Source organism: Marmota marmota, unplaced genomic scaffold (genome assembly GCF_001458135.2).
Source record: "Marmota marmota marmota unplaced genomic scaffold, marMar, whole genome shotgun sequence".
NCBI classification, from domain to species: domain Eukaryota; kingdom Metazoa; phylum Chordata; class Mammalia; order Rodentia; family Sciuridae; genus Marmota; species Marmota marmota.
The window spans coordinates 11,497,850-11,520,074 of record NW_025999999.1 but is presented as its reverse complement, the minus strand read 5'-3'; the positions used below and the strand labels follow the sequence as shown (position 1 = coordinate 11,520,074).

The window sequence follows — 22,225 nt, the reverse complement described above, 5'->3', positions numbered from 1 at the left end:
GCAGATATAATTAAATTAAAAGTAAAAGAAACAATATATGCATAGGCAAATATGAGAGAGACTATAGCCACGAAACTTAAAGGGAAAACAGGATATATGGTATTATTCAATGAAGTTATACTGAGGATTCCCCTTAGAGGAGTCATGTCTTTAAAATTATCTATATTGAAAGAAGAACTGGCTGCGTGAGTTGGGAGGATATTCCAGAGTTTAATCTGTCTGAGCATGCATCAAAGTTTGGGGTTTTCTCTGAAGGCAGAGGAGTGGTATAAGCAATTTCCCAAGGTCTCTACTGACGTGAGCATTTTGGAGGAAGCAAATGAACATCTTACGATTGGAGTTTTATTCATAGTGCCCTTACTGCCAAATAAAATGCACATTATGCCTAAAAATAGAAAAGATTTACAATTAGTCCTTTTTTTTCCTCTTGAGCAGCCTGGCTAGCCTTTGAGCAGAATGCACAATTCTGTTCCTGGAGTCAAGCCACAGTGCATCTAGCCCAGGAAGTCTCAGTTAACAGAGATGAGGGCTGAGCAGCTCAGGACACAGAGTATTAGTCATTTAATCCACTGGGTTATTGAATTTTATTCGACAGTTGGTTAATTTTTTTCCCCTGATGCCAGAGGCACAGTGAAGGCCAGATTTACCTGGCTAAGTGAAAACTCTGCATCTTTGCAATTATGCTGGAAGTGATGCCTATAAATGTAACCCTTCATGTCCCGTCACTTCAAACACTGCCTCCTGAGCTCTCTATAGCAGAGTGGATGACCCTGTAGGAGGTAGGGCACATGGACTGTGATCCCAAATCAGCCTTTTGTGGTGAATAGTTTTAGCGCTGACTTCCTTTGCCTTCCAATATGTTTGTATGGATAATTATAATAGCGGATGCTCCTCCAACAAGTTTGAAACAAACCACAAATACTAGACTCCACATCTGTTTTAGACACTCTGTGTGGTTGTGATGTCAGTATATAATAACTATATCAAGGAGCTTAATTAATACATATAATTTCACGATGCCTGAGAGAGGCTAAAAAGTCAGTGCCCTCACTTAAGCATAATGACTGCACAATCAGAGTAGCTGAATGAATTTCATGCAATTGGTAGCCCATAGTTGAGGAGATAGAGATTTAGTGATATGTATAACTTTGAAGTCCTATGAAATGACTTCACCTGGACCTTCATGAATACATCAGATTTCTGTTTGAGAGGAGCACATTTTTTTAATATGAGGAATATCAGAAATAATCATATAAAGTTTGGAAAACCATGTTTACAGGATTGTGTATTTGGCTAAAACCAAAGTCTGGTAAAGCTAATTATAATGTGTGTGCATGCACGCGCGCGTGCGCGCACACACACACACACACACACACTTTTAGAACCTAATTTTGATTAGTTTTCATTTTTTAACTGATTGTGCAGGCATAAATAATTTTTTGTTTTCCTAATTAGCAGCCTTTGGGAATTTTGGTCAGGATAATGATGTGTTCAGCCTGTGGATGTCAAGAACTAAAATGCTAATGTAAGGATGAACTGAGGTCCAAAGCAAGAAGACTGGTTAGGGTGATGGGTATACTGCTGGCTTCACATGTTGAAAGTCTGGAACAGAAGATACCTTTTGTCACCACAGACCCAATGAATCCTGTCATCTTAGAGCTGAAAAGAACCCTTGTTCATCTGAGCTCTAAATGATGCTAAGGATTCAGAAATCTGAGGAGTGAATACATTTCTTCAAAGGGAAAATGATCCAACTGGTATCATCTGTGGATGCCCAATGAATAGAAAAATGATTCCATAAAATTTGATAGGGTTCTCATTTTCAAGAGTGATATTTTGAGGTGTACAGATGGGTAGAAGCCCGTTTTTCTGCAACCTTTCTGTTTCTGTAAGAAAGAATGAAGGATAAATCATCTTGGCATGACAAATTGGATTATCTGATAATATATATGGAAGGGGCCCAAGACTCAGTCTTTCAAGGCTTGAGCCACAGAATGAGGCTGGGAGCATCAGCCAGAGGGGAGCAGGCTGCAGACATTGCCACAGGCTAATGGTGGTATTGTCTGGAGTCAAGTGGAGAGGGACTGTGGTCACTCAGGTGGGTCATTGGTATGGAAATCAGAACGGGCAATCACTTGTAGACCATGGGGCTTTTAGGACTGAAGAGCTGTAGCTGTGGGCATCAAGCAGAGTCGGTGCTGATGTTGGCTGGTCAGTGGCTGTATGTGCCTAGCAAAGGAGAATGTTTCTTTTTTCATACACCTCATCAGGGTTTCAGTGACAGCTGCTTCAGAACTCCCATCCTCAGTGCTGGTATCAATAGGCTGGATGCTGTTTTACATCAAACTAGTGAATAGAACTCTCGGCTGAGTTGCCATCTCTTAGAAAATGCCTCCTTGGATAGTGGCTCCTCCAGAACTTACCTGAGAACAAAGTCTTTACTCCTGGCTTTTCTTATTTGCTGTTTTCTTTTTCTTTTCTTTCTTTCTCCCTCTTTAAACACCTCGCCACATTTCTTTCTCCTGTATTTTCTGACATTGTTTTTTTCTGTACTTCAGTGAATGAGAATCTTTTAGGTCCTGAGGACAGAATTTGGATCTCTGGCCTGAAGAGAGCCCATATGGACTGCAGGCTCTGCTCCTGCTGTTTCATCTTGGATGCCTTGAACACCCAGTGGAGGCTTTTTGATGTGAGCATTATAAGGGACTCAAAGAGTTTTCTTGTGCAGTTTGTCTTTACTGGCCCAAGTTAAGAGTTTTGCTGGCCATCAGATCCATGGGAGGCCAGATTTTTTTTTAAGTGGTTTTTAATTAAGGATAAATTTGTGTGGTTTAATGTTGTCAGACTTCTCAAAATTGGGAAATTTTAATGTTTTAGTTGTTTTCCTTGGAGGGAAAAATCTATTGGTGATATTCAATATCTAAGTAGTTGCATTAGCCAGGGTTCTTCAAAGAAATAGAACTAGTAAAAGAGAGATTATGAAAATTGGCTTATGAAATTATGAAGGGCCCAAGATCTGCTTTATGCTAGCTGGGAAAATGAAGAAAACCAGTGGTGTGATTCAGCCCAAGTCCAAAGGCTTGGGAATTGGGTAGTAGTAGGATGTGGGGGTAAGTGGGAGGAGTGCCAATCATGTAAGTTCAGAGCCAAGTTCAGAGACCTAAAAATTAGGAATGTGGGTTTCTGAGGGCAGAGAAAATGAATGCCTCAGCTCAAAAAGAGAGAGCGCACTCTCCTTTGGAACCTCAAATGACTGGATGATGTCCACCCACATGGGGAGGTGGAATTTCTTAACCTACTGATTCATATACTACTGTAATCCGGAAACACCCTCAAAGACACACCCAACTATAAGGTTTACCAGCTATCTGGAATTTCTCAGCCCCGTTAGGCTGACATATAAAATCAACCACTGGTGCTGTTGCATGGAGATAAATGCTCTCTTAAATGGGTGAGTTCCCCAAGAATGACTGAAGGGAAAAGTGTAAATTCTTTTTCCTATTAAAGGTGTTAAAGAAATAGCCTGACTGCTAAAAAAGCCCTGCCCTCAGACTTACCTGTTCAGAAATAGGAGCAATACTCTGACCTTTTGAGGATCTATATGAGAGTGTGCTTTTGGAAACCATGCCCCTCAGATTCATGGTGAACCACTGTGAACCACAGGAAGAAATCCACGGCATTTATCATAGAAGCATGAGAATCTTGCTCTTTTATTTATTGTTTATTTATGTAATTTAAACAGTAGGCAAACGGAACATTCTGCTCTTGTTGTTGTTTTGTTTCTTTGTCTTTGGAAACGAAGCAGACAGGAAAAAGGAGACACAGCCCTTTACTTCGTTGCTCGTTTTCCCGACTTTCTTGCCTCAATACAGGAAACCACCCAAGGAAGGCTTAGCAGCAGGCTGAGTCTGCCAGATTACATCTTTATTTTAATTTGGCAATAAACTAGTGTACAAACTGTGCTATAAAACATTGCCTCCAACGGCATCTCTCAGTCTGTCTTAAACACCTCACTAAACATGATGTGTTGGGAAACATTTGAAATGAGAGAAAACAAAGAGCAGATGTGACTGTAAAGGGGGGAAAAACACAGGGAAAAGTAGAAGAATATGCATATACCTCAGCTTTGTGGAGCATGAGGGTACTGGGCTCTTGGCATCTCTGTGAGGGTTTACACTGGAGGAGCAATTTGTAAAGAGAGAAGTGTAAAGCTGTGAAGCCAATTTGAGGACTGCCAGGACTCGGGCTGCATCAAGCTCTGGAGGAGAGGCCACTGGTCTCCTCATCCAGGCTGGCCAGGCCTCCTCCTTCCCCAGCTGCTCTGCTGACCTAACCACCAGCTAAGGGCCTGGTCTTCAGCCCAGAGCAGCACCCTGATTCTCCCTACCCTCGTGGATGCCCAAGACCATTTCAGCCATGAAATCAATTTTTGCAGACAGGCCAGAACTCTGGGGCTGGATGGAGACGAGTGGAGAGCCAGAGTTCATATAGAAGGGGAAAGGCAGTGCCGGGCTCCTGCCTGCTCCTCTCTGTGGAGGATGGCGGGGCCAATGTCCGGACCTTCCCATTTATTAAAGAGAAGCAATCCTGCTTTGCTCATAATGTGGTGTTTTCTTATTATTTTTTAAGCATTTACAGCTAACTCAAAAACTTGAACACTGTGGAAGTCAAATAAACCTCCTTGACTACTTCATATTGGTCCCCAGTTTACTTTTTCTGTCCATCTTTCTCATTATTGTTGTTTTTCTTCCTGTTTTTTTTTTGTGTGTGTGTGTGTGTATGTGTGTGTGTGTGTGTGCTTATTTTTGTTTTTATTCAAATTGAGTGACCAATTCTGTGCAGGGAGGACAAAGCCTATTAGGACAACTTTTTGGGCCAGCCTTCTTTGGTGACAGTTCTAGAATATTCACAAATTTATATTGTGCCATTTATTTTGAAGCTCAACCAGGCAGAATTCCAAGTAATTCTATGTAGGAAACCTGCTTTTCCCCTGATCTCCAATAAATTCCAAAGAATCACATTTTATGAAAGAAATACAGAAATCATCTGTCTTCATGTGGGCCTCAACTTTAAGGTTTTGATAAATATGTTTTAAAACATACAAAATGAAAATGGGATTTTGAAGGGAGGAAACAGGTTTCAATAAAGGAGGTTCTGTTCACAAATAATGAAACCCTTAAATATGAACAGTTGGCATTCTCTCTGTAGATGGAAGCTGACTTTGAATTAAAATTATATATTGGTAGAAAAGGAAAAATGTACTGCCAATGTGTTTGGTAGCCAATGATAGAATTTCAGCTACTTGCATAGAAGTAAATTTAAAAGAACTACTTTTAGCTTCTCGCTTCTCTCTCTCTCTCGCTTCTCTCTCTCTCTCTCTCTCTCTCTCTCTCTCTCTCTCCTATTGTACAGTTCCTCAGATTTTATTTAAGCAATTTCTTATCTACTTTTTAAAAATAAAATGTTCCTTTCTCTCTTTTCAATTGATCCTTCCTGGGTCCTAGTGCAGGGGCAACACTTGTCATGGTAGTTTTGAATGATGGACATGGACATTCCCTGAGAAATGCTGCCTACTTAATATGGAAGCAGATGAGGTGTCAGCTCTGAGATGCAATAGAGCAAAGTGGTAAGGCTGTCACCTCTCTACTCTGCCCTGATTGTATGACGGTCAGTAGGTCATGTAACTTTATAGTTTCTCCCCCTGTAACGTGGGAAGAATGGTAACAGTACCTGCTCCATGGGACTGTTAGAAGACCCTGAGAGAATGTAGGTAAAACACTAACCCTGAGCTTGGCACAGAGCAAACATCACATACATACTAACCAATGTGCTATTTCAACACTCGAGATGAGGCAGACCTGGGAAGCTTGTACTACAATTAGCCGCAAGCCTGCCTTAGCCAGACACTGCTTTTGTTCCCTGTCTTTGCAGGATGGGAGATATAGCACTTTGATTCAGTGTTGAATACCTTTAATCACTAAAAGCTACCATGGAACCAGATCAATGGAACAAAGAAGAACTGGTATACAGTGCATGGATAATATTATTGATTATAATAGCATCAAACCATTAAATGCCCAAGTATTTATCTTCACAGTAATTCTATTTGTTTTTGAATAGACCTAGCAACCCTTTAATGTCAAAAGGGTAAGATGGAGATAAAAGACGAATGGATCCTTGAATTTCAACCCGTGGGGATATTCAAATGGCTTCTGCACAAGCATAAACACTTAGGAAACTGATATCTATCTTATACTATCACGTCTCCCCAAGGCACTGCATTAAGTAAAAAGGCACTCAGTTATTCATACAAAATATGTTGAGCATTTTATACCATGCTGGTTTTGGCAAGATTTCCATGTGCTTGAAATTTCCCAGTGTCCAGGCTTATTTCTAATCTCATGAATATGTAAATAATTTAAGTATCCAAGTACAAAACTGGCAATTAGAGTGGAAACCAGGGAGCTTGCTAAATGTCAACCCCAAACATTGTTTATAAAACAAATTCTTGAGCTGAAATGCCATCATATGCAAACAGGGAAGTCCTACATTCAACTTGGATGCCATGTTTAAACAGGTTATATCATTATTTGTTTTTTCAGTTACTATTTGGAACAGTTTAATCTACCTGTTCCTAATGATTTGAAAGAAATGGGATACAAGAACAAGGAGCAATGGATGTGTTAAAATACATGATTTGAAAAAAGGTTAGAACAGACAAAATTATGCTGAGGCCAACCTAGGCTTTGAAATATAGGTATATGTTGGCATTTGCCACTTTTTAGTCAGTTCTTGAAACTTTCAAGCAAAATTTCATCTTCTTATTTTTCTATATACCCCTGGACCTGGGTGCACAGGAAATGTCCCCAAATCAAAGTGGCCCAACATCGTATATTGACTTTTCCTTCTCAGTCAGCTCCAGTTTCATATATCTATTCCCCCAATCCTCAGAGTGCCAAACCCAACTGTGGGGGATGTGACAGCCTTCAGTGACAGCTGAGGAATGGCCTCTGTCAGATTTGACAAATCCAGCCTCAGGAGGGATTGATGGAGCCAGCAGCCTGTCACCATTCCTGCTCACCCTGCATCAGCAGAGCCTGAATGCTCAGCCACAGTGCTCTCACCTTTTGACCTTGCTGACTGGATGTTTGTATCCAGTCTACAGTAGCTCCCTGCAAGTTTTGGCAAGCTTGTACCTACCCAACCTGGTCCCGGGCTCCATTTACAGCTTCAGTTCCCACGTCCATTTTCATTTTGCATTACAGCCACACTGGTTCTCTTCTCTTGGTCAAAGAAAAACAACAAAAAAAAAAATTCTGAGTTTTGCTGCTCCAATATGCTTCCATTGATCCATTCCTCTGGAACACTTTTCTCTACATCTCTTGTCTTAGAACTTCTCATCGTCCTTCAATGCTCGCCTTGAAAGATGTTGCAAGTTCCCCCTTAGGCACTCTGAACAAGTGCATACATTACTACACATTGTCTATGATATTCTTGATAAGCTAGCTTTTTCTTGGAGAAGCATCTATTGGGTTGGAGGGGTAGGTGGCATCTGGGTTTGTCATTATGTTTGTCTCACTGTACATGGTCCATACCAACTAACGATGATAAACACTCCTCAGCTCATTTTAGGAGCTGTCAATTTTGGTTTTCCTTTACCGAGAGTTCTGGTTCTCAGTTGTGCTATGGAACTAGAATATCAGAACATACTTTAGAAGACTTTGTGTTTCTCTGGACTGATTCTCTTTCTGTCTATTGAGTCAGAAGGAAAAAAAAAAAAAAAAGAACTGGGTATTTGCAATGCCTCAGGCCTGGCATTAGGAATTTATTTGAAGTCCTTAAGGTACTATCTCTTTCTTGCTAAAAAGAATGCAGCAACAGCAGAGAGGCCCAGAGAGCCGTGAGGTAGATGAGTGCTTTGTTCTGAGGCCATCCCTGGGGCAGAATTAAGATGAGGCAAATAAATAGAACTGGCAAGGTTTTCTGTTAGCCTTTTTGAGAAATGCAATTCGCAGGCCCCCTGCCTACCAAATGTTAAGGGCAGAGAAGGAAAGAGGAGTGAGCAGGCAACCTCAAAAAGAGCCAACAGCAGAAAGGGTTCCACCAAAAGAAGTCTCTCCATGAGTTGTGTGGCAGATTCCCAGGAAACTGCCCCTGACTAGGGAAGTTGCCCCAGGAAGCTTTGTGGTGAATAGCATCCCGTTCTGTCAACCAGAGACTTCAAACATATTATCAGGACTCCTAGCTTCAGTGCAATTTGCCTTGGACCAATTCCTATGGAATTGATGTCTTTGCAACAATTTTGTAGCTGCAAAAGAAAATTTATTTTGTGTATCTAACAATCTGAAAAGAGAAGATACCCTGATTCAATTAAAGAGTGTTGAAAAAGACCTTCCAGGGACAGTGACAATTACAAACATTTGCATCAATACAGTATATTGAATTTCCTTTCTACTAGGAAAAAGATGCCATTCTTCTAGGGTTTTAACCAATATGTGAATGATAAGATTGGGGGGAACTGAGAGGAAACTGCTTTAATACCCCCTTCTCTCGCCCCATATTAATCTGCTGTAGCTAAAGACATTGCATCTCATTCATTCTCTCATTCAAGCTCTTTAGCCCCCTTTTGAAACTCCTCTATTTAATCTCTTGACCTTGCCTAGCATCCAAATTGTAGCTTCACAGGCCACCTGAAGAGGGCACCACACATGCCTGAGAGTTGGTTATAAACTCACATCAAAACTAACCCTTGAAGTTGCATCCTTTACAATTAAGTCTATTTTTATCTGCACTCTTCTTATAGCACACAAAGGCAGATGGTGAGAAAACAAGTCAACGTGAGATTTTTTTTTTTTTTTTTTAAATCTCAGGAGAAAAATGTGACAGAAAGGAGAAGTGTTGACAGCCCCAGACCAGCACAATAACAGTGTGGAGGTTTAGGCCCTGGGACTGCAAATAGGTCTTGAACGTAGATGAATTTTGGTTTGTGCTCATTAATTTATATTTACAAAGACAAGGAAGTGGTCTCAGATATCGTAGAATGATTTTAGACAAGAAGGATTTTCTGCCTTTTATTCTTAGTTAACTAGAATCCTTCCCTATTTCCCTTTCAAAATTTCTGCTTCTTCTATTCTTTTCCCATAGTTTGTACCAGTGTTTGCAGAATTAGAACAAATACCTTCTGCAAATGGCATTTTGGGATGCATGACAAAGCATTAGTAGATGCACATTACCCTCTTAAAGCTTGCTCAAGTTTTCTTTCTTTCTCTTCCTAATCTCTCTCTCTCTGTTTCTCTTGGCAATGCTGGAGAAAGCTGCTGCTGCTTTCTCTGATGTGACAGATAGTAATGATAGTTCTCCATTCTGTCTTCTGACAGTCAAAAGAAACCTTGGAGCTAGACACAGACAGGGAGGGAAATAAATCTTATGTAGGTGCTGCCAACACTATGAATTTTATTAAAGGACATTGACTTGTTCTACACGAAAAGCCTTCCACTGGCAGCTGAGATGAGATGGAATCAGTGGGGAAAGTGCTGTCATACCTTTCCCTTCTTTGCGGAGGAGAACTTTGCTGTCAGACTCTGTAGATTTAATTAACACATTAACTTGAATGGCTGAGAGTTGGTTTTAGTATAACACCAGGCTGGACAATTAATTTCTTAGGTAGAAAATGTTTGAAGTCGTAGGTGGGGTACACAGAGCCATGTTGTCTTAGGGTGAATGTGCAAGACTCTACTTGCAAATCTTTAGGAGTTTCAAATGCACTGATATTTATAGACTTAATTTTAAGATATTAGACTATAGCCATGTATCCTTGGAAGCAAACCATATTCCTCTAATTCCATTATCCATCTGCTGAAAAACCTGAGTTCCTTACTATGTAGATTTATGACAGGGGGCTTAGCTTGGTGCAGAACCAACCCCTTTCCTTTCTATTATCTACTGTGCTCTGGGCATCTATACATACAGAAGAATGGGATTCATGACATCTAAAAACATTGCAGTCATTAAAAAAGCAGGAGTATTCTTGGATATTTTAGCAAGATTTTATATAGGAAGAAGTTCCTACCTTACATTATTAGAAGGCTCTCTTTAAAGACGACTAAGAACTAAATATAAATATGGGATCTGTAGTTCAGTAGTATCTGTTGTTGTATCACAGGTCTTTGGAGATGAGGCCAGTAGGAATCTTCATGGGTAGGTGAAGGTTTATAAAGAAGGCAGCCTTTGATGTGGCCTGAAAAAAAACCTGGCATCAAGGCAGACAAGTCTTGAAGGAACCTGTGGCAGGGTGGTCGGCCTGGGTAAAGGCAGAGGAGGGGAATGTGCCTAGGTGGGAGTGGGAGGATGAGAAAGCCCACCCACTAAGACCAAAGGGTACCTTTCCAGAGGTAGAATTGGAATGGATGTCACTGAGCTGAATGAGAGAGGCTTGGTTTATTGAATTGTTTTGTATACCCACTGCTCCAGGGACCTCTAGATGCTCACAAATAACAAAGGAGCCTTTTGAAGATATGAACAAATATCATGGGACATACCTGACTGGTCCACAGGCTCGGAATCCAAGCCTAGGTGATAAATTTACAAAGACAGGGAAAAAAATAAAAAACACAGATGCTGGCACCCAACGATCCTTCACAGAGATGAATTATCTGTGGGAACAGGGATGGCAATTCCTGGGAGTAACCATATGAGCCCTTAGATTTTATATATGATTCTTACAGGATCTACGTGAGTCTAGGCTTCATACACAGAATTATTATTTTGAACCATCTTGACTCTGTTACGTTTGTATTGCATGTAAACATAGATATTTACATGGTTTGCATATAGACATAGGCATTCTACAGTGGTGTGAACTCTCTTCACCCTAAGCTCATATGAAGAAGGGTAGCTCTAGGTTTAAAAAAAAAAAAAAAAAAACCGAATAGAACAGGTAAAAGGGAAATTTGGAGCTGGAGTGTGAAGCTGTCCCGTTGGTCTCGCTGGTTCCATGTCCTGAGCTGCTTTCCTCAGCCATACCCTTCTGCCATGATGTTCTTCCTTGCCTCCTGCCCAGAGCAATGGAGCCGGCCATCTGTGAACTGAGACCTCTGAAACCATGAGCCCCCAAATAAACTTTTCCTCCTCTAAAATGTTTCTTGTGAGGTCTTTTGGTCACAGCAGCAAAAATGCTGACTAAAACAAGGGGATGCTTCCAGTGACCTAAGCAACTTCCAGGAGGCCTCACGGCTCATAGGTTCCAGTGCTTCTCAGTAGGGTCCCTCTGGGATCAATCCTTTGACACATGGGATTTGGGGAAACATTCAAGATCCTAAATCTAATGATGAGCAAAGAAAAAATAATGTACATTGAAATAAAAAGCCACAGATTCTCCTTGGCTGGATGCTCAAACACTCTCCAGCTGTATCTGATGGAGCTGCTCATCTTAGAAGCATCCTCTGTGGAGTCAGGATGTGTTCTATCAAATGGACACAATGTCATAGCAGGTTCCTTAAAGGCTCAGTAAATATTCTCTTGAGATGCATTGTTCCTCGGTCACGCCTGGTGCATCTACAGCCGTGGTGAGTCATTTGGTGAGTCATTTGACCCTCCCCTGAGTGTCGTGGCTGGGCAGAGATGAGCAAGCTGGGCGGTCACGGTGCTTAGTGCAGTGTGACTCACCAGTCACTCTGTGGGAGCCGGCAGATACCGTGGTGGAATATTGAGGGGCAGGTGCATTACAGACCAGGAACACAGCAGAAAAGAGATGCTCTGAATGACATTTTCCAAATCAGTAACAAAGTGCCTATGGGAACTGGGGTACAAAGAGCAAGGGGGATGCTCTGGGCTGCCATCAGAGGATGCTTTTCAGGGCAGAAAAAAATCACAGTATGACATAAAGACTACCAGAGCAGGAATGTCAAGGAGCAATGAGGAATAAGCCATAAAAAAAAGGAAAAAGACATTCTGAGAGATGAAGTATATGAGGGCCAGTCCCCATCCTGTGAGTAGGGACTCTGTGCAGTTGCCCTGGGTGAGTACTAAAGCAGTGTGGCAAGTGGATTTTTAAATCTCACCAGCTGTGGATCCATCTGTAAAACAGTCAAAATAATTTCATTTATCAGAGCGATGCATTAACACATAATGCATGCTAAGCACTTGGTTCTGGTAAGAGCTTAGTCAATGTGGAGTGCTGTTTTATAACCTGAGGTTCCTTAGGTGACTCATAAAGACCAGCATTGGCTCCTCCTTCCTGCAGGATCAAGTCTGGTCTCCCTAATGTGACGTTCAGAGCTTCTTCCATGTTGCCCTCAACATGCTCATCTGCACTCATTTACATAAACCAAGGCTTGTTCATCGAGGGTCCCTGTCCACCTCACCACTTTGACCCATGCAGCTCCCCTGTGAGTAATGCTGTTTTTGTTAGTTTGAATCCTGCCATTCATGTCCCAACTACTTCTCCACTAAGTCCATGAAGCATCCCTTGCCGACTCCTGGCCCTTCCTTTATCCTGGGGGACGGGCCTTGCCGTTCTATCATTTTAGTCAGGTACAGGTTACACTGAGCTAAGTCTACATATTCCACCCTCCAGTCTCCACAGTGTTGTGGATGCCAAGTCAAGTGGGACCACAGTCTTTGTCTCCAGGCAGAACATGGTATGGATTCCAATCCTTTCTGGCATGTGATTTCTAACAAGTCAACTAACCCTTCTGAGCCCCAGTTTTCTCAACTCTAAAAGGTATTTGTTAATATCTATCTTGTAGAATTTATGTGAAGAATAGAGATGAGTTATTGGAACACTTGGTTGGCATGTAGCAGGTGCTCAATGAATGGCAAGTATTATTATTAGTGATTTAAAAGTGAAAAACTGATGCTTGTGCATTTGGTGTACCCTAGGGCTCATGATCTCCTTTTTTTTTTTTTTTTTTTTATAGTTATACAGCTCTGCCGAGTTTGGGAGAAGATGGCAGCTTATTCAAGAAGGGGTGGTACCAAATCGGTTCTACTGGTAAGTCTCACCTTACCCTCTGGCACATTAAGATACTGTGTAGTAAATGAGCATTGGAATACCTGCCTTCAGAGAGCAGGTGTGACACTGGGGTAGTTAACATTGTCAGGAAATGTTAAAAAGTTGTGTCACAAATTTCTTCATAAGCCCAATATGGATCATTGAATTTAGAAAGCTGCAGGGACTTTGTATGTGATGCTGTGTTATGTTTTGATGAGTCTATGAGAAAGACATTTTGAAAGATATAGTGATTTTTATTACTAAAAAGCATTTTATACATAGAATGGCATACTCCAATAAGTAGGGCTTACTTGTCTGAATGTAGATCCTCATTTCAGGTCTTTTGGAACTTCCTACAGTCTGGGACACAGTCAGTCATCCTAGTTTCTTGTTTAGACTTCCAGAAATAGTCTTTGAATTTCCAAGCTTATATACTTAGATGGTCTTACTTTGCTCAGGCTGCTCTAACAAAATGCCACAGACTGGAGATTTAAACAGTCCTGGAGCCCAGAAAGCTCAAGATCGAGGTGCCTGCAGGTTTGGTTCCTGGCGAGGTCCTCCTCCTGTCTCCCAAATGGCTGCCTTTTGGCTGTGTCCTCACATGGTGGAATGCGGGAGAGCTCTTCTCCCTCTTGTTGTTCACCTGTGGACAATAATTTCATCATTTAGACCTCACTTACATGACCATACCTAACTCTAATGATCACCAAATGCCCCACATCCAAGTATTATTACAACAGTAGAAATAAAGGCTTTAGCATGTGAATTTGGGATGATGCAAATATTCAACCCATAACCTACACAAATACAGGTATTTGCATTCATATAAATGCTGCTTATTCACAATGATCTATCTGTGCCTTGCTTGTTAGAGTATATTGTTATCTATATGTGTTTAAAATAGTTACATATCATTTTATTTTAAGGATATAGATGGGAGATAAGTCATAACACTATTGAAAGAATATACATATTTGGGCACAGTAGAACATGCCTGTAATCCCAATGATTTGGGAAGCCAAAGCAGGAGGATTGCAAGTTTGAGTCCAGCTGGACAATTTAGTGAGACTGTCTCAAAATATGAAGTAATAAAGGGCTGGGGATGTAGCACAGTGGTAGAGCGCCACTAGGTTCAAACCTCACACCATGAAAAATTAAAAAAGAAAATAAGCTACAGATGTTGGTGGGATGTATATATGGAAAACAAGAGATATGGGAGCAGGGAGGAGAGGCGGGGAAAGAACGGCACGAGAAATAAAGAAAGCAAAGAAAACAGTGTTCTTTTTGCTTGTTTTTTGTTTGTTTTTAAACCTTCCCTAGTTAAATTAGCAGTGACCTCTGTGGGAACGGGTGGCTGAACTTGAACTCAAAAAGAAGGGAAATAACATAAGTTAATATTGGCTTTTGTGTTTCCGAGGGCCTGGATCCTAGCAAAGTAAAAGCAAAGTTTGGAACATTTTATTGTAATTTTAATATTAACTTATCAATACCTTTCAAGTTTACATTCACACTTCTGCCAAAATATGTGCTTCCCTGGGCCCCAGCTCAGCTAATCTGTGGAAAAATCATCTGTGGTGTTTCCAGGCCTTTGCTGCTGTAAACAGTGCTACAAGTGACCTGCTCAGACTAGTGTAATATCCCCTGGCCTCCTGCTCACATTGTCCAGAATCATCTGACAGTGACCTTTAAGGAGAATGAGCTCCCTGCAACCAGGGCATGGAAGGACCTCCCTGCCCTCTCCTGGGGCCACGCTGCCTCCCAGGACAAAACACGGAGATGGCCTCACCGAGGCACTTAACAGCTCCCACCTCCACGCCAGTTCCCCTCCTTCTAGACGAACTTCTAAGAGGAATGCATTTTTATCTTTCTCATTTCCAAACACTGCCCTAACATTCCTGTGGGAGTTGAAAGCCAGAGAACTGCATTAGAGAAATCTCTTAAAAAGCAAATGAAACTGCCCGGAAAAGTGAAAGACAAGCCGTTTGCAAATAAACTGCCTCAGAGATCACACAGAGGGACTTCTGTATGGACTGATACCATTTCCTCCCCTGTGGCTGCATTCAGCCTTTTAGCTTCTATGACCAAAAGACCTGACAAGAACAATTAGAGGAGGATAGGTTTATTTGGGGGTTCACTGTTTCAGAGGTCTCTCTCCATAGATGGCCCCATTCCATTCTTTGGGGCCCGAGGCGAGGCAGAACATCATGGTGGAAGAGCATGGTAGAGGAACATGGCTCAGGAGATAGCACCAGAAAGCAGAGAGACGCAGACTCCCCTCACCATAGACAAATATATACCCCAAAGCATTGTACCTAAGGACTTTCTTCCTCCAGCCCACCGCACCTGCCTGGAGTTCTATTTAGTTAATCCCTGTCATAAAATTAATGTACTGATTAGGTTAAAGCTCTCATAACCCAGTCATCTTAAGGGACTATTACTCAGCCATAAAGAAGAATGACTTTAAACTATCATGTTAAATGAAATAAGACAATCCAAAAACCCATGGTCAAATGTTTTCACGGATATGTGGAAGCTAACTCACCTCTAAACTTTGTTGCATTGTCTCACACATGAGTTTTTGGTTTGGGGGCACACTTCACATTTAAACCATAAAACACGTCTCATAGTGAGATTTTTCTACCTAAAGAAACCTTTGCTGCAAAGAAGCTACTCACCTCTCTCCTGCTGCTCCTCTTGATAGGGAAGACCTGAGACCTGACCCCTCCCAGGCCCAGAAATTCAGCTGTGCTGCTTCCACAGGTTCCCTCCTCTGGTTAGCATCCCACCCTCTCTATTCAGGACACCATTTGATCTCTGTGTAATTTTGCCTAAAACTTATAATGTCAGGGTTTTTTTTTTTTAACATTCTCTTCCTTTTCTTGGTGCTTAATCTACAGAGAAAGGTCTCAGAAAACAAATAAATGAATGAGCTCTTCCCAGTTCCTCCTAGATATGGACTTAATGCTTTGCCAATGGGAGAGTTACGAGGGACCAATTGTTACTCAAGTCAGGCTTCTAAGGGACTACAAATGTGTATGTGGTACCCAGCACTAAAGGGGAGATAGTACCCATTCAGAGGACTGGACAGGGTTTGTTCCTGCCAGTAGAAACAAACAAACAAACAAAAATTGACTACTATGACAGACAAGGAAAAGGAGTTGGGATGAGAATATTGCCCCTGTACGTGACATATGATGCACAATGTTTTATAGCTCACTGGAAGTCTTAGTTGCTCATAGCATTACTATAAGATGAATAGACCATGTCCTTTCTTATCTATTCCTTAAAAAGAGGGGTCTTCTATTTGGAAGCTTTATTAGCAAAGCCATGGTAACCAAATGTCAAAAATTATTATCTTTATAAAAGCATTTCCCATTATTGTGTATGAATCCTAATTAATATGTCTGTTAAGTAAAGTAAATGAAACTTCCTCTCTTTTCCTTTGGGAGCAAAAAGACACATCTTTCCCATTCAAGCCCTAGCAGTGTGATAAGCACTATTCAGACTTAAGCTATTTAATCCTCATAACTGCTTTCTGAAGGAAGCTGTTCATTATCATCAACAGATGGGAAATCTATGGCACAGAAAGATTAAGTAATTTGGCCAAGGTCACACAGCTAGAAAGAGCAAAAGCCAGGATTTAAATGTGAGCTGTTTGGCTCCAAAGACCATGCTCTCCTAAATCAGCAGACACTATTGCCTCTGCCTATTGGCCTTGTTTTCTGGGTTGGAACAGTGAGCCCTGGACGTCTAGTCCACTTGAGCAGATGAGTGGCAGATACTCAAAGCTCCCTTGGCCATAGTTCTGCCTGTGTATTTCTCCAACTGGACTTGGCAAAGGACCCCTCAAGTTCTTTAAGCTTGGGTATATTTTTCCGAGAAGGGATGAGATCTTGTAAATTGCCCAGTGCCATGGCTGTTGATGGAAATCTCTTGGTCTCTGCCCACATGGCCTGTGTTCTGACTCTGAGCTGCTTCCTGATGCCAGCAGAAAAGTTGTCCTTCAGAGAAATACCTATTAGACCCATTCCTGGAACCCATTTGCTTCAAAGTACATAGAAACTAAAAGGCTGTTTAGGATTATTCGACAAGTCTAATTAAAAGAAACTTGCTTTAATCACTTCTGCTTGGAGTTTGGCTCTGGAAGTATAGACAGGCTTGAGAGGGCTTTCTCTGTGCTACACTGAATCATTAAGTGATCATGGGTAATAGCATCACACTTGCCATAGAGGAAAAATGAAGAAGAGATGTTTTCCAAATCACCTAAAGCATTTCAGAATTATCTTTATTTGGGGATGACAATAGCCATGCCACCCCTGAAATGACAATTGTCAAATAATTATGAGATAAAACAGCTCATTCTTATTACAGCAATTGCTGTCATAACTACCATAAATATGAACTGTCTTCCAAGGAGTTCAGATTGCTTCCAGAACTGACCCAGGATATCATAGAAAACACATTTTGGCACAAAAGTTCCATTAATGGAATAGATGTCCTTTTTATTTACCTGACAGCAGTAGTGGTCTTCTCTTTCCCATGTGAGAAGTCCATTGAACTGGGAGATGGCGCAGCCTGGAGAATAAGGCCTCAGGGACACTGAAGTCTGGGTTCCCGCTCTGCCATTTGCTAAGTAGGGGGTTAGGAGAGGTTCAGTCACTTCTGTGGCCTCGGTTTTCTCCTACTTAGGATTATTAATACCTCCTTCATTAAATGAGATGCTTCATGTGGAGTACCTAAGTCTTGTGCAAGTGCTCCCTGACTGACAATAATAACATTGTTAAGAATGATGGATTTTATCTATCAGTTCTTTTCCCCCACCTTGTGTCCGTTCTCAGGTTGGCCTTCCCCATCTTGTGGAAATGGTGGACACTGCCATCTTTAGGCTAACCACCTTGCTAGGAGTGCCCTCACCCACCCTGCCTAATAATTCCTGTCTCTCCAGGAACTGAATCTGAGTGTCCTGGCCTGGGTCAAGAACACATTACCCATGGAGGCCAGACATAGATCTACCCTGGAGACTGAAGTGTAGGGGTGGGGTTGAACCCAGTCTCACTGCATGACTTAAGATGGGGGAACGATATGACTTCTAAAGAAGAAAAGGAAAACGTTTTTTAAAAGACTGTTATTTTTAAGAAGGGAGCATAGATTCTCATAGGGAGAAGAATGCAGATGGGAGATCTGAGATAAGGCTCCATCAGGGGTTTGTATTTTGAGTAACTGTAATGGTCTAGGTGCATATCAATTCTTGGATTTGGTCTTCATGTCTTCATAGCACCATTGTGAAGTAGTGGTTATTATCCCCATTTTGACAAATCAGAAAAGTGATATAGTTTATTGAACACAGCGTGCATAATATGTAAGGACCAGATTTTCAAGTATAGTCTCTGTAGCTTGCTGGTAGTTGTTTGGATCAACCCAAAATTCAAGACTTCTTTCCCATTTGCATCACCCCATAAAAAAATGGGTAGAAAAAAAGGTCCCATTTAAATTCTAAAATGACATATTCTTTAATTTAATAGTTCTCTATGTAAAAGTCAAGGTGTTGCATTTGACACTGAAGAACATGGAATTGAAGGGTCAGTGGTACCCAGATGTGTCAGATAGTGAAGCTTGTGCCAAGAGCCAAATTCACTATAAGAGGTTGAAGAATGTGGTTTGTTGGCATCTGAGTTTAGGATAAAGGGTAAAGCAATAAACTAGTTCTCATTATAAGACACTCAGGTATCTAGTAGGTATGCAAAAATAAGGGAATCTTTTAACTAAGTGACTATTAATAATAGTTAAGGTTTATATTATTGATATCCTGGCATGCTATACATGAAGCTGACTGGTATCAAGGACAGATGAATGGCGATTCCATATTTACTGTGACTAATTTATGCATAGAAAATTAAGAATTTGCTCAATAATGAAACCTTTGTTATTTTGGAAAGGGAGCCCTGTTTCAATAATATTTTCCAGAGGTCATTTGACAGCTGTATTGTACATCAGAGAGATAAAGTAATGCTTTAAACCCTGTATTCAATGTGTTTGAGCATGTACGATGTCCTCATTGTTTCCCTCAGTTCAAGGTCAGCTCCCCATAGTTCAAGATTACTCATTTCATATCTTTGCAAGTCCCATTTATTGAACACTTCTGGTGGGTCAAGCCTGGAGCCAAGTGTTTTGCTTATATTATTAAATGAGTCCTCAAAATCAGTGATGGGAAATCGTTTCTTGATCAAGACTCCTCTCAAGACGTGATAAAAAAATGCAATCTGTCGTAAGAAAAAAAATTTAACAATATTGCCTCATTGGTCTGAAATATCAGAAGGTCTAACTTTATCAAGACTGCACTAGATCCAGAGGCTTATGAAATGGCTCAGATCCTGATCTCTCCCTGTCACTCAGCTCTACTCTCCTCTGCATGAGCTTAACTCTCAGGCAGACTCTGTCTTTGTAGTGGCCTCTGGCAGCTTACATCTTCCAGGAAAAGAAAATACCTTCTTAGTACTTGTTTCAGAAAAACTCCTGGAATTAAATCTTATGGGCCCGATTAGGTAACAGGCTTGTAGACATACCTGGGGGTAGAATCAGCCTTAATAAGCCACGTGGACAGTGAGTCAGGAATGGTAAATCCCCGGGAAAGACTGAGCTGCTTCTACCCAAGAAAGGGGAGAGAATAATGGGGAGGTACCAACAAGAGATCATATTATCCGTAGATATTTTAATACTCAGTGCAGATCAGAAATAAGTAAGGAGGTAAGTAGATAAGTTCAGTCCCATTAAGGTTAAATATTTTGCAAAATGTCATTTATTATTAGAAATGGGGATGGAATTTAAACCTAGGCTATGTCTAAGGAACCTGTGCTCCTCATGCCCGTCCTAGATTTCCATTTCATGACCCCCAACATGCCAGTAGCCCATACAGCTCATCTCCGTTCTTTTCTTACTTCAAACTCTTACATAGGAAGATATTTTGCATACCTGGTCTAATGTGCCTGTCCAAGACTCTTTCCTGTAGCCTAAGATATCAGGTGTGCAAAAATATATTGTAGTCACACATCTATCTATGGAATATAAAATAGTTTCTCTTTCTGATTCTGACTTGTATTACTGCTATTCATTCTTGAATTCTTGTTGAATATTGCTACTGAGTCCATTCCAGTCCCCTGCCCCATCTTACTTGTTGATTTCATGATTAGTTTGATACACACATACACACACACACACGCGCGCGCGCGGTCATCATGCCCCTCCTTTTTCACTGAAATGTACTGGCTATTCCACATGGAAGTACTAAAACTTCTAAGCCACCCACATGTCTTGTCCTCTAAAATCTCAAAGGGATTTAGAGGACATGGCATGAGATGACTGTAGCCCTTTCCCTTTCCTCGGATGGATTTAGTGTATTCAATAACAAGAAACTGAGCTTTGCATTTCCCCCCACATCCTACAAACTGGAATTGGAATGGAGTCTAATGATGTCCCAAAGAGGAAGGAAGGAAGGAATCCAGCAAGCAAGCAAGAAAAGGCAGGCAGGAAGTCCCTATCAAACAGCCAGATATGTTGGTAGCATATTAGGAAGGAGGGGGCTGGGGTTTTTTTGCTTATTTGTTTGTTTGCTTGGTTGGTCTTTCCTTCCTTCCTTCCTTCCTTCCTTCCTTCCTTCCTTCCTTCCTTCCTTCCTTCCTTCTCTGCCTCATCCTTTCCCCAAAGCTATGAAGCAGGTCTTTGCAAAGCATTTCTAAGTGAATCCATCCCTCACTTTCAATCTTATGTTGAGGTGGCAGTGGAGTTTGTCACCACTCACAATCAGCTAGCTGGCTGGCTGGCTTTCTCTCTCTCTTTCCTTCATGGGCCTCTGTATTCCGATATTCCCTGCATCCCAGCCTTCACACTTCAGATCCTTACCTCCTCTAGAACCTTTGGGTTTCCAAGTCCCACAGGTTCTACTTCTTGATGTCATGTTTGCCACTTCCTCTTCCTCCACACCCCACCTCCCACTGGAAAGAGTGAAAGTCCTCTCCATCCTTCTCCCCTTGTCCAGAATTTGCCTCATTCCTCATTCTAACAATTCAAACCTGGAAAGAGGAAGAACCTAACTCAGTTCTTGCAGACCTGAGCTTGCATGTTCTCTTTGAGACCTGATGCTCTCTTCAATCGAATCTGCTAAGTTTCAAATGCCAGGAGAGTAAGTCTTTTATGTAATAATAAGTCTATGGACCAGTCTTTATTTCTTAAATCTATGGTTTTATGTAGGTTCCCACCTGGTTATAAACTGTTCTAATCCATATTAACAGTGGTTAATTTTTACACCTATAGTGCCTCTGGACAGTGTTAGTCTTTGTGTATAAGGATGGTGTGTGAAGATCCTTCTCATCAGGGGGGAGCATATTGGCCTTATATGAAGGCCCAACTCTAACATGGAGCTTTTTTGTTTTATCCTAACTTTGTGGGCAAGAAGAATCTCTTTCTCCTCTGAATTTAATCATGACTTTTGTCACAAATGAAATGTCACTGTCATCACATGCCCTGCATTACAGGTCTACATATGTGATAGGTAGGAAGACCACATATTTAAAGTAGATTCAAATTTCAGCCTCACTAATTTCTAACTGGGTGATCCTAAGAAAATATTTCACCTAACTGAGCTTCAATTTCCTTCTACAAATCTTGGAACAGTATCATTGTCATTAAGTAACTTAGCATTTAATATGTTCTTCAAATACATCATTTTTATTTTTTTCTTTCCCTTTCCTGCTAAAAGATAAGTTCCTTAAGGGCTGAAACTCTGCATTTTGAATGTTTCTGTCTATTCTATACATTACAGTAACTAGAGCAGCAGAAACGTGTGCATACACACATATTTGTGCACACACATACACACAGGTTACATCATCAAACTTATATATGCACATGAATGCACGTACATAAACCCAGGAATACATGCAAATAGAAACCCATCTCGAATAGATTTCATTTGTTAAATTAGGCAGCCATAATTATTGACCTCTGTCTTTTCTTCTTTCATGAAAGGAGTATGAAAGTATACTTTTATCGAAGTATAAATTGAAGGAAGGAGAATTCTTGAGTGGTAGAAGGCACACTTTTCTATGCACTGGGCTATTTATGAACTCAACAGGCTGTCTGTCTTAAAAGAGTATGCATGTCAGAAGAGGAATTCAATCAAAGACAGAATGACTGTGTCCTAGACTGCTCTCAGAGGGAGTCTGCCTTAGACTGCTAATA

General features: G+C 41.1%; 1 protein-coding gene across 7 annotated transcripts in view; it reads left to right on the top strand.

Annotated features, from left to right (window-relative positions):
* Positions 1–22,225, top strand: part of Sorcs1 (sortilin related VPS10 domain containing receptor 1) — a 469,029-nt gene that overhangs the window by 301,655 nt on the left and 145,149 nt on the right. For all 7 annotated transcript variants that reach the window (XM_048807293.1, XM_048807294.1, XM_015494770.2 and 4 more), the window contains exon 5: positions 12,918–12,991. In XM_048807293.1, coding sequence (XP_048663250.1) covers positions 12,918–12,991 — 74 coding nt within the window. The remainder of the gene's footprint in view (positions 1–12,917; positions 12,992–22,225) is intronic.